This window comes from Pristiophorus japonicus, chromosome 11 (assembly GCF_044704955.1).
Source record: "Pristiophorus japonicus isolate sPriJap1 chromosome 11, sPriJap1.hap1, whole genome shotgun sequence".
NCBI lineage: Eukaryota > Metazoa > Chordata > Chondrichthyes > Pristiophoridae > Pristiophorus > Pristiophorus japonicus.
This window is the reverse complement of record NC_091987.1, coordinates 127,872,650-127,886,933: the sequence shown is the minus strand read 5'-3', so window position 1 is coordinate 127,886,933 and position 14,284 is coordinate 127,872,650. Positions and strand designations below refer to the sequence as shown.

General features: G+C 35.7%; 1 protein-coding gene across 1 annotated transcript in view; it reads left to right on the top strand.

Annotated features, from left to right (window-relative positions):
- LOC139275581 (uncharacterized) overlaps positions 1-10,144 on the top strand; it is a 276,054-nt gene extending 265,910 nt beyond the window's left edge. Inside the window, exons 39-40 of the mRNA XM_070892751.1 lie at positions 7,321-7,392; positions 8,922-10,144. Coding sequence (XP_070748852.1) covers positions 7,321-7,392; positions 8,922-9,040 — 191 coding nt within the window. The 3' untranslated portion in view covers positions 9,041-10,144. The remainder of the gene's footprint in view (positions 1-7,320; positions 7,393-8,921) is intronic.
- Positions 10,145-14,284: the final 4,140 nt, after the last annotated feature.

Here is a 14,284-nt window from a genome sequence, read left to right as displayed (position 1 = left end):
TATATTAGCACTGTGGTACAGTAACTAATTATTCTATATTAGCACACTGTGGTACAGTAACTAATTATTCGATATTAGCACTGTGGTACAGTAACTAATTATTCTATATTAGCACTGTGGTACAGTAACTAATTATTCTATATTAGCACACTGTGGTACAGTAACTAATTATTCTATATTAGCGCTGTGGTACAGTAACTAATTATTCTATATTAATACTGTGGTACAGTAATTATTCAATATTAGCACTGTGGAACAGTAACTGATTATTCTATATTAGCACACTGTGGTACAGTAACTAATTATTCTATATTAGTACTGTGGTACAGTAACTAATTATTCTATATTAGCACTGTGGTACAGTAACTGATTATTCTATATTAGCACTGTGGTACAGTAACTAATTATTCTATATTAGCACACTGGTACAGTAACTAATTATTCTATATTAGCACTGTGGTACAGTAACTAATTATTCTATATTAGCACACTGTGGTACAGTAACTAATTATTCGATATTAGCACTGTGGTACAGTAACTAATTATTCGATAGCACACTGTGGTACAGTAACTAATTATTCTATATTAATACTGTGGCACGGTAACTAATTATTCTATATTAGCACACTAGTACAGTAACTAATTATTCTATATTAGCACTGTGGTACAGTAACTAATTATTCGATATTGGCACCGTGGTACAGTAACTGATTATTCTATATTAGCACTGTGGTACAGTAACTATTCTATATTAGCACACTGTGGTACAGTAACTAATTATTCGATATTAGCACTGTGGTACAGTAACTGATTATTCTATATTAGCACTGTGGTACAGTAACTAATTATTCGATATTAGCACACTGTGGTACAGTAACTAATTATTCGATATTAGCACTGTGGTACAGTAACTAATTATTCTATATTAATACTATGGTACAGTAACTAATTATTCAATATTAGCACTGTGGAACAGTAACTGATTATTCTATATTAGCACACTGTGGTACAGTAACTAATTATTCTATATTAATACTGTGGTACAGTAACTAATTCTATATTAGCACTGTGGAACAGTAACTAATTATTCTATATTAGCACTGTGGAACAGTAACTGATTAATCTATATTAATACTGTGGTACAGTAACTAATTATTCTATATTAGCACTGTGGTACAGTAACTAATTATTCTATATTAATACTGTGGTACAGTAACTAATTATTATATATTAGCACCGTGGTACAGTAACTGATTATTCTATATTAGCACTGTGGTACAGTAACTAATTATTCTATATTAATACTGTGGTACAGTAACTATTCTATATTAGCACTGTGGAACAGTAACTAATTATTCTATATTAGCACTGTGGTACAGTAACTGATTATTCTATATTAGCACACTGGTACAGTAACTAATTATTCTATATTAGCACACTGTGGTACAGTAACTAATTATTCTATATTAGCACTGTGGAACAGTAACTAAATATTTGATATTAGCACCGTGGTACAGTAACTGATTATTCTATATTAGCACACTGGTACAGTAACTAATTATTCTATATTAGCACACTGTGGTACAGTAACTAATTATTCTATATTAGCACTGTGGTACAGTAACTAATTATTCTATATTAGCACACTGTGGTACAGTAACTGATTATTCTATATTAGCACTGTGGTACAGTAACTAATTATTCTCTATTAGCACTGTGGTACAGTAACTAATTATTCTATATTAGCACTGTGGTACAGTAACTGATTATTCAATATTAGCACACTGTGGTACAGTAACTAAATATTTTATATTAGTACCATGGTACAGTAACTAATTATTCGATATTAGCACTGTGGTACAGTAACTAAATATTCTACATTAGCACTGTGGTACAGTAACTAATTATTCGATATTAGCGCACTGGTACAGTAACTAATTATTCTATATTAGCACTGTGGTACAGTAACTAATTATTCTATATTAGCACACTGTGGTACAGTAACTAATTATTCGATATTAGCACTGTGGTACAGTAACTAATGATTCGATATTAGCACTGTGGTACAGTAACTAATTATTCGATAGCACACTGTGGTACAGTAACTAATTATTCTATATTAATACTGTGGCACAGTAACTAATTATTCTATATTAGCACTGTGGTACAGTAACTAATTATTCGATATTGGCACCGTGGTACAGTAACTGATTATTCTATATTAGCACTGTGGTACAGTAACTAATTATTCTATATTAGCACTGTGGTACAGTAACTAATTATTCTATATTAGCACACTGTGGTACAGTAACTAATTATTCGATATTAGCACTGTGGTACAGTAACTAATTATTCTATATTAGCACTGTGGTACAGTAACTAATTATTCGATATTAATACTGTGGTACAGTAACTAATTATTCAATATTAGCACTGTGGAACTGTAACTGATTATTCTATATTAGCACACTGTGGTACAGTAACTAATTATTCTATATTAGTACTGTGGTACAGTAACTAATTCTATATTAGCACTGTGGAACAGTAACTAATTATTCTATATTAGCACTGTGGAACAGTAGCTGATTATTCTATATTAATACTGTGGTACAGTAACTAATTATTCTATATTAGCACTGTGGTACAGTAACTAATTATTCTATATTAGTACTGTGGTACAGTAACTAATTCTATATTAGCACTGTGGAACAGTAACTAATTATTCTATATTAGCACTGTGGAACAGTAACTGATTATTCTATATTAATACTGTGGTACAGTAACTAATTATTCTATATTAGCACTGTGGTACAGTAACTAATTATTCTATATTAATACTGTGGTACAGTAACTAATTCTATATTAGCACACTGTGGAACAGTAACTAATTATTCTATATTAGCACTGTGGAACAGTAACTAATTATTCTATATTAGCACTGTGGTACAGTAACTGATTAATCTATATTAGCACTGTGGTACAGTAACTAATTATTCTATATTAGCACTGTGGTACAGTAACTAATTATTCGATATTAATACTGTGGTACAGTAACTAATTATTCAATATTAGCACTGTGGAACTGTAACTGATTATTCTATATTAGCACACTGTGGTACAGTAACTAATTATTCTATATTAGTACTGTGGTACAGTAACTAATTCTATATTAGCACTGTGGAACAGTAACTAATTATTCTATATTAGCACTGTGGAACAGTAGCTGATTATTCTATATTAATACTGTGGTACAGTAACTAATTATTCTATATTAGCACTGTGGTACAGTAACTAATTATTCTATATTAGTACTGTGGTACAGTAACTAATTCTATATTAGCACTGTGGAACAGTAACTAATTATTCTATATTAGCACTGTGGAACAGTAACTGATTATTCTATATTAATACTGTGGTACAGTAACTAATTATTCTATATTAGCACTGTGGTACAGTAACTAATTATTCTATATTAATACTGTGGTACAGTAACTAATTCTATATTAGCACACTGTGGAACAGTAACTAATTATTCTATATTAGCACTGTGGAACAGTAACTAATTATTCTATATTAGCACTGTGGTACAGTAACTGATTAATCTATATTAGCACTGTGGAACAGTAACTAATTATTCTATATTAGCACACTGTGGAACAGTAACTGATTATTCTATATTAATACTGTGGTACAGTAACTAATTATTCTATATTAGCACCGTGGTACAGTAACTGATTATTCTATATTAGCACTGTGGTACAGTAACTAATTATTCTCTATTAGCACTGTGGTACAGTAATTAATCTATATTAGCACTGTGGTACAGTAACTGATTATTCGATATTAGCACACTGTGGTACAGTAACTAAATATTTTATATTAGTACTGTGGTACAGTAACTAATTATTCGATATTAGCACTGTGGTACAGTAACTAAATATTCTATATTAGCACTGTGGTACAGTAACTAATTATTCGATATTAGCACACTGGTACAGTAACTAATTATTCTATATTAGCACTGTGGTACAGTAACTAATTATTCTATATTAGCACACTGTGGTACAGTAACTAATTTTTCGATATTAGCACTGTGGTACAGTAACTAATTATTCGATAGCACACTGTGGTACAGTAACTAATTATTCTATATTAATACTGTGGCACAGTAACTAATTATTCTATATTAGCACACTAGTACAGTAACTAATTATTCTATATTAGCACTGTGGTACAGTAACTAATTATTCGATATTGGCACCGTGGTACAGTAACTGATTATTCTATATTAGCACTGTGGTACATTAACTAATTATTCTATATTAGCACTGTGGTACAGTAACTAATTATTCTATATTAGCACACTGTGGTACAGTAACTAATTATTCGATATTAGCACTGTGGTACAGTAACTAATTATTCTATATTAGCACTGTGGTACAGTAACTAATTATTCGATATTAGCACACTGTGGTACAGTAACTAATTATTCTATATTAGCACTGTGGTACAGTAACTAATTATTCTATATTAGCACACTGTGGTACGGTAACTAATTATTCTATATTAGTACTGTGGTACAGTAACTAATTATTTGATATTAGCACTGTGATACAGTAACTAATTATTCGATATTAGCACTGTGGTACAGTAACTAATTATTCTATATTAGTACTGTGGTACAGTAACTAATTATTCAATATTAGCACTGTGGTACAGTAAATAATTATTCTATATTAGCACTGTGGTACAGTAACTAAATATTTGATATTAGCACTGTGGTACAGTAACTAATTATTCTATATTAGCACACTGTGGTACGGTAACTAATTATTCTATATTAGTACTGTGGTACAGTAACTAATTATTCTATATTAGCACTGTGGTACAGTAACTAATTATTCTATATTAGTACTGTGGTACAGTAACTAATTATTCTATATTAGCACCGTGGTGCAGTAACTGATTATTCTATATTAGCACACTGTGGTACAGTAACTAATTATTCTATATTAGCACTGTGGAACAGTAACTAAATATTTGATATTAGCACCGTGGTACAGTAACTGATTATTCTATATTAGCACACTGGTACAGTAACTAATTATTCTATATTAGCACTGTGGTACAGTAACTAATTATTCTCTATTAGCACTGTGGTACTGTAACTAATTATTCTATATTAGCACTGTGGTACAGTAACTGATTATTCGATATTAGCACACTGTGGTACAGTAACTAAATATTCTATATTAGTACTGTGGTACAGTAACTAATTATTCGATATTAGCACTGTGGTACAGTAACTAATTATTCAATATTAGCACTGGTACAGTAACTAATTATTCTATATTAGCACTGTGGTACAGCAACTAATTATTCTATATTAGCACACTGGTACAGTAACTAATTATTCTATATTAGTACTGTGGTACAGTAACTAATTATTTGATATTAGCACTGTGGTACAGTAACTAAATATTTTATATTAGCACACTGTGGTACAGTAACTAATTCTATATTAGCACTGTGGAACAGTAACTGATTATTCTATATTAGCACTGTGGAACAGTAACTGATTATTCTATATTAATACTGTGGTACAGTAACTAATTATTCTATATTAGCACTGTGGTACAGTAACTAATTATTCTATATTAATACTGTGGTACAGTAACTAATTATTCTATATTAGCACTGTGGAACAGTAACTAATTATTCTATATTAGCACTGTGGTACAGTAACTAATTATTCTATATTAGCACTGTGGTACAGTAACTGATTATTCTATATTAGCACACTGGTACAGTAACTAATTATTCTATATTAGCACACTGTGGTACAGTAACTAATTATTCTATATTAGCACTGTGGAACAGTAACTAATTATTCTATATTAGCACTGTGGAACAGTAACTGATTATTCTATATTAATACTGTGGTACAGTAACTAATTATTCTATATTAGCACCGTGGTACAGTAACTGATTATTCTATATTAGCACTGTGGTACAGTAACTAATTATTCTCTATTAGCACTGTGGTACAGTATCTAATTATTCTATATTAGCACTGTGGTACAGTAACTGATTATTCGATATTAGCACACTGTGGTACAGTAACTAAATATTTTATATTAGTACCGTGGTACAGTAACTAATTATTCGATATTAGCACTGTGGTACAGTAACTAAATATTCTATATTAGCACTGTGGTACAGTAACTGATTATTCGATATTAGCACTGTGGTACAGTAACTAATTATTCTATATTAGTACTGTGGTACAGTAACTAATTATTCAATATTAGCACACTGTGGTACGGTAACTAATTATTCTATATTAGCACTGTGGTACAGTAACTAAATATTCTATATTAGCACTGTGGTACAGTAACTGATTATTCGATATTAGCACACTGTGGTACAGTAACTAATTATTCGATATTAGCACTGTGGTACAGTAACTAATTATTCGATATTAGCACTGTGGTACAGTAACTAATTATTCTATATTAGCACACTGTGGTACGGTAACTAATTATTCTATATTAGTACTGTGGTACAGTAACTAATTATTCTATATTAGCACTGTGGTACAGTAACTAATTATTCTATATTAGTACTGTGGTACAGTAACTAATTATTCTATATTAGTACTGTGGTACAGTAACTAATTATTCTATATTAGCACTGTAGTACAGTAACTAATTATTCTATATTAGCACACTGTGGTACGGTAACTAATTATTCTATATTAGCACTGTGGAACAGTAACTAAATATTTGATATTAGCACCGTGGTACAGTAACTGATTATTCTATATTAGCACACTGGTACAGTAACTAATTATTCTATATTAGCACACTGTGGTACAGTAACTAATTATTCTCTATTAGCACTGTGGTACAGTAACTAATTATTCTATATTAGCACTGTGGTACAGTAACTGATTATTCGATATTAGCACACTGTGGTACAGTAACTAAATATTCTATATTAGTACTGTGGAACAGTAACTGAGCACAGGCCAGGGGTTGACTCCGAGATCTTTAGCCCGAATAGCCCAGTACCACATCCAGCAGTGCATTTAATTTGCTACATTTTTTTAAAAATTGAAGTTTAATTGAAAGAAATCCAGAGCGGAGAGAGGGGGTAAAACTAAATGTTGCAATTTTCATTAACCAGTACAGTGAAAGTAATCGCCTGTTATGTGATTTGGAGTCTACAGCACAGCAGGTTTATCTGGATCTTTAAGCTCCAGTTTGGGAAGTTTAAATCTGTCACTCGATTTTATTTTTACTTTTACTTTGCCTTCAGACTATGACACTGCGTGGGCAATACTTCTGACTATGGACTCATTTCAAGATATCATGTCAGAATTCCAATTTGGTAAGGATTACTTTATACAAAAGTAAAATACTGTGGATACTGGGAATCTGAAATTAAAACAGAAAATCCTGGAAACACTCAGCAGATCAGGTAACATCTGTGGAGAGAGAAGAAGAATTAATTGACCAATATCTATGTCTCAACCAACATCTAAAAACAGATTATCTGGTCATTATCTCATTGCTGATGTGGGACCTTGCTGTGCATAACTTAGCTGTTGCATTTCCTACATTCCAATAGTGACTACACTTCAAAAGTACTTTATTGGCTGTGAAGTGCTTTCGGGAATCTCAAGGTCATGAAGGCATTTGACAAGGTGCCACATAAAAGGTTACTGCACAAGATAAAAGTAATATATTAGCATGGATAGAGGATTGGCTAACTAACAGAAAACAGAGAGTCGGGATAAATGGTTCATTCTCGGGTTGGCAATTAGTGACTAGTGGGGTGCCGCAGGGATCAGTGCTGGGACTCCAACTATTTACAATCTATATTAATGACTTGGAGGAAGGGACTGAGTGTAACGTAGCCAAGTTTGCTGATGATACAAAGATGGGAGGAAAAGCAATGTGTGAGGAGGACACAATAAATCTGCAAAAGGACATAGACAGGCTAAGTGAGTGGGCAAAAATTTGGCAGATGGAGTATAATGTTGGGAATTGTGAGGTTATGCACTTTGGCAGAAAAAAATCAAAGAGCAAGTTATTATTTAAATGGAGAAAAATTGCAACGTGCTGCAGTACAGTGGGACTTGGAAGTACTTGTGCATGAAACACAAAAGGTTAGTATGCAGGTACAGCAAGTGATCAGGAAGGTCAATGGTATTTTGGCCTTTATTGCAAAGGGGATGGAGTATAAAAGCAAGGAAATCTTGCTCCAGTTATACAGGGTATTGGTGAGGCCACACCTGGGATACTGCATACAGTTTTGATTTCCATATTTAAGAAAGGATATACTTGTTTTGGAGGCAGTTCAGAGAAGGTTCACTGGGTTGATTCCGGAGATAAGGGGGTTGACTTATGAGGAAAGGTTGGGCCTCTACTCATTGGAATTCAGAAGAATGAGAGGTGATCTTAGCGAAACATATAAGATTATGAGGGGGCTTGACAAGGTGGATGCAGAGAGGATATTTCCACTGATAGGGTAGACTAGAATTAGGGTGCATAATTTTAGAATAAGGGGCCGCCCATTTAAAACTGAGATGAGGAGGAATTTCTTCTCTCAGAGGGTTGTAAATCTGTGGAATTCGCTGCCTCAGAGAGCTGTCATTGAATAAATTTAAGACAGAGATGGACAGTTTCTTAACCAATAAGGGAATAAGGGGTTATGGGGACTGGGCAGGGAAGTGGACCTGAATCCATGATCGGATCAGCCACAATCGTATTAAATTGCGGAGCAGGCTCGAGGGGCCGTATGGCCTACTCCTGCTCCTATTTCTTATGTTCTTATGAAAGGCGCTAGATAAATACATCTTTCTGTCTTTTTTTCTTTAACAAAAGCCTCACTCCTATTTTTTTCTTCTTTAACAGAACTACATCAAAGCCTGCAACATCTTGAAGAAGAAAAATTATCTTTGCAAAGAAGAGAGCATCTTGTTGAGGAGATGAGAAAGATAGGCGCATCACTGAATCAGAAATCTCACAGATAGAGATGACTGCTCCAAGTTTACCACTATCACATCCTGTTCCCTACTGGTAGCTGTATTTGTTATTGGAAGTTGCAAGGTTTAATACATTAGCAATAAGTAGTACAGTAGCAAACTGGGAATGCAGATATTCTGGGGCTTTTAAATGCCAAAGTATATAAAACAGCGAAATTTTAACTGCCTCTGCCCATCGGAAACGGGCTGGTGGCGGAGTTAGAATCGAGGTGGTCGACGTTACCGCCCCACTCCGTTGCCATCTTTCCTGGGTCCTTCCTCTTGGTGACCTAGGCACCAGCCTGAATTGGGCAGGAGCCTTTTAATCTATGCAAAGCGGGATCCTACGACATACATAGGATCCTGATGTGACTTTAACGGCTGACAGGGTGAACCGTGCACCGTGGACACGCTGCTCGGTCAATCCTTTCTAGAGCAGGATATTCCTCAGGGCTCCATAGGAATGATGTGGGCTGCTGGCTTGGCCTGTGGGCCGCCTGATATTGCGCTGGCCCGGAGCTGGAGGCGTATCAGAATGGACCAACCAGCCACCCAATAGTTAAAATCTACCCTAAAGTATCAGACTGCAAAATTTATTTAACGAGTTGTCTATAAGGTCAAGTTTAATTCTTGGTAAGTACTGTTGAGGTATTCAAATTACTAGTGAATTGCTCGTAGGCAGTTGATGATTTTGTGACTAAATTGGGAGACTTCAATGCCTTGCTCCACAGCACCACTGACTGGCCAGGCCCTGCAACTACAATGTTACAGGCAGGATTTCCATTCTAAATGATTACATTAGCAATCTAAGTGTTAAATGTTGATATAAAAGCACAACCAAAATCATGACAACAAGAAATGAGACTGAAAGTATGTTGTAACCACAAGATTTGTGTTAATATATGGATAGATGGCATTGAATCTTAGTGGTGATTTATGTGATGTTAGAAAATTTTACCAGAGCTATAATCTGCAGTTTTAAAAGATTATAATGAAACAATTAAATAGAAGGCGAAAATCTCATTCTCATCAGTCATGTGTCAAGCAATTATTTTCTGTATGACAACTGAACTTTTTAAAAGCTGTAGATCAATTAAATACACATGGACTTGTTGAGACAAATAGCTTTCTCCTGCTTCAAACAAATCTTACATTTCTTTCGTGCAATACTGGTTAAAGTACAACTCAACATTACAAAAGACAAAGGGAAGGTCAACAAAGCCAAAACCATTTAACATTGTCAGACTGCATTAATAATTTTTTATTTGAATGATATGTGAGACAATAAAAGAAAAGACTAGCATCTTTCACGATCTCAGGGCATCCCAAAGCGCTTTACAATCAATGAAGTACTGTTTGAAGTGTAGTCGCTGTCGTAATGTAAGAAACGTGGTGGCTAATTTGCACACAGCAAACTCCCACAAACTGCAATGAGATAAATGACCAGATAATGTGTTTTGGTAATGTTGGTCCCATTCTTATGTTGCCATGGTTCTTCAACATGACAGATGAAAAAGATTAGCACCAGTTCTGTAACAGCCAGAAAGTAAAGCTGTTGTTGATTCACTGGTGAGCAAATTGTTAAGAATTAAGGCAGAGGCATCCAATCTTTTGAATTTGTTGGCCACATAGACATGTACCATGGAGCTGTATAAAGTTTAAATCCTCATTCCCATTAATCTGTTTATATATCAAGTTATGCTAACAGATCTCGGTGATTTTATTTAAGATTTATCCACCAGTGAGGCACCAGCACAAAAAACAATCCTTTCCAAACCTGCAAAATTTAACAGGACAAATCAAAGCAATATAAGGGAATAGGACAGAGTTGCCTGGACTTTGAGGTCCAGATTACCAGGGCAGGTTGGACATCCCTGAAACAATGAATTTAAATTGATGAAAAAGATCTTTTATTCATTCTCCATTTGTAGTACACTTTTCTGAATTTAGTGTGATCAATTTCTTCCATTTTGAAATCAATCACCCACCTCCATTATTAATTTCTGGAGAAAACAAAAGCCAGATTCTTCAGACTTGATGTGTAACATTTGACAAATACAGAGTTTAGACTGCAGTGTAGCAACCAGCAACTTTGTTATTATTGAGATACTCATAGCAACATATTAAATAAACAAGCGGGCAGATCAAATTGCTTGTTGCCATCGAAGCAAGCCAGAACTTTACCCAATTGGATTACACACGTCATTTGGTACATTACCACAGTACTTCACTTCAAAAGTACTTCATTGACTGTAAAGTGCTTTGGGGCGTTCTGAGGTTGTGCAAGGCGCTATATAAATGCAAGTCTTTATTTAATTAGCCAACACATTAAAGAGCTTGTATGCTTTCATTGTAGTACCACGCAACTTACAAGAGCTTAGATTTGATGGTTAAGTTTTGTTGTGCAATCACTGCAGGAGTAAAATTCTGTTGTGTTCTGCTTCTGTTAAGCAAATCTAGGATTTGTTAGCTTTTGTTTATACTAACATTAATCACATCTATAACTATCAATCATGTATAATGTTACATTAGTTTTATTTAGTATTTCTCAATGTGTTGTGTCAAGTCCTCAATTTCTCTTAAGATAAGACAAGGCTACTTGGTGTCGAGGCTGCAGTATTCCTTTACTTGCTGTGATCTTTACTCCTAGTTGAATTATTTTTATGTAGGGATGTGTTTTTTCCTTCTCATAGAGATCATAGAATCATGAAGTGACTAATAATAATTTATATCACAGAATCTTACAGCACAGAAAGAGGCCATTCGGCCCATCAAGTCTGTGTTGGCTGTTTCAAAGAGCTATCCAATTAGTTCTGCTCCCCTGCTCCATCCGTATAACCCTGCAAATGACTGAGAGCTAAAGTCATTATTTCATCAGAAAATTTAAATCCCAGGACTCATCAAGTGGTTTTTTTTATCTGAAAGTATTTATTTAATAAAAGGGATCAGTGCTCCATGCTGTTGTGTAAACAGATTCACTGAGGTGGATTTCTTGGAGTTTGTCTTCTCAATAATGTCGGTGCCAGTGGGAATCGTCTCTGAAGATCATTTTGCGAAACATGACAAAATACATAAAACCCAGTAAAGAAAAAATATTTTGGAAAGTAATGCTTACTAAAGAAAAATGTAGGGTGATGTGCTGGAACATACTACCCATGCATAGTACCTACCTACCTGCAGATCTAATTTAAAATAGCTATCTCTTAAAATCAGCATTGCACTGTGTAAAAATACAAGACTCTGCTTTGTCAAAACTCCATTACAGTTAAAGCTATTCCATTGGTCTTCAAAAGAGAGGCCAATGATTAGGCTGCACATGTTTTTCCAATGAATCATTCTTGGTTCAATAAAACTGTCAACCTTTTAGATGTAAGGTGTATTGCTTCTGTAAAACCAAGTTGCTTGATCCCAACATAGTCCAACTCACATTTTAATGATACTTGAGATGGGGGCCCTCTATCAGCACACCGTGCTGGGGGGTAGGGTGGTCTCAACTATTGGTGACCACCTGCTTTTTTTCTTCTCCCAAGCTTCCATTTCCACTTCTTGCCTTATCGCCCACCTCCTGAACTATTCACACACTCTGTGTCTTAAATATCTTTGATTTCTCTCATTATACTTCCAATTATCTTGTGCTAATATTACTTCTGCCATTTAACCATTTCTTATTTTCCACTCAAGCACCTTACAGCTCCTTCTATTTCTGTTTGTGTGTGTTTTCCCTTCGCTTTCCATTTGTTCCTTTTTAAATGCTGTTGATCTGTAAAACTTTCCAGTTCCTCCAAAGCTGAAGCATCAACTTGTTTGTTCACTCTACAGATGCTGATTGACCTGTTGAGTGTTTCCATCATTTTCTAATCTTGTTTCAGATTTCTAAGCACCTGTTTCTTTGCTTTTTGTTCTTGTATCTTGTGTTGTTTCTGAGGCGCTGGAGCCTAAAAATATCTTGGGTAGGTAATTTCTGCCACTAATGCTTATTGTTTATCTCCTGTTCTAAGGCACAACACGTCACTGTCACATGGTACAACTGGTAGCACCAAACTTTCATGTAATCAGAACCTGATTTACAAAGCGACACTCCTCACTTTCCACATTATCTTCAACATACAAGAAGTGGAAGTTGCTTTCAATTTAGATATTCTTCCAACTTAGTCACTGGATCTTCACATCTTCTAAGATTATGCCAACTATGTGTACAAATTTTCCCACATTTTCTTTTTCCTCCATGGACTGTAACCTGCAGGTTCTTCCAGTCACCTGGACACAAATAAAACTTTCATTTTGCTTGCTTCATAGCTGTCAGCTCATAGTACAAAAAATAGGAATTAACATTAACCAGATCAGCGGTGAAGCTTGTGTTATTTATGAACCAACCTCTTAAGATCCAAGACGAGACCTTGGACAATGTGGACCACTTCCCATACCTTGGGAGCCTACTATCAGCAACGACAGACATTGATGATGAAGTCCAACACCACCTTCAGTGTGACAGTGCAGCCTTCTGTCACACCAACCTGCGAGAAAACACTACCACAGGTCGGGAGGATAAGAGCTGGTGCGCCGGGCCCCTGCAACGTCATGGGCCAACCCGACCTGCGAGAGAACATCTCCGCAAGTCGGGAGGTGGAGCTGGAGCATGCCACTGCAGCTTCCAGCGCGAGCTGACACAGGTGTGCGGCGGCTTCGAGGTGGACGACTGGGTGACGTCACCAGGTCCCAGGTCGCCATTAGGAGCGTGGGCAGGAACATCGGCAGGGCCCTGATACAGCAGAGGAGCGGGAAGGTCTTGGCGGACTTGCGATGAATGATCGGGGCAGAGGAGCGATGAGGGATCATGGCTGAGATTTGATGGGTGATCGTGACGGAGGTTCGCCGAATGTTTGGTGCGGAGGTGCGGCGAGAGATCGTGGCGGAGGTGCGGCGAGTGTTTTTGTGGCGGAGGTGCGACGAATGAGGGTACGGGGCCCAAAAGAGCTGAGGGCCCAGAGGCAGCACTGGCCTGCCCACACTGCGATATGTGTGCACACTATGTCCGTGCAGTAGAGCAGGTCTCCAGTTGTCCTGGTTAACCCTTGTCACTGGATAAAGGCCTAGCTCTGTCAAGCCCATTTGGTGGCTGATATGCAACAGTCACCATCCATTAAAATAATCCATGCACAGGCATTTTCCACCCCCTCAATTGGAGTTCAGGACTGGAACATCGGGTCCTTTATTGAAACATGTGTGAACTCATGTGGAAGTAGTCATCCTCAT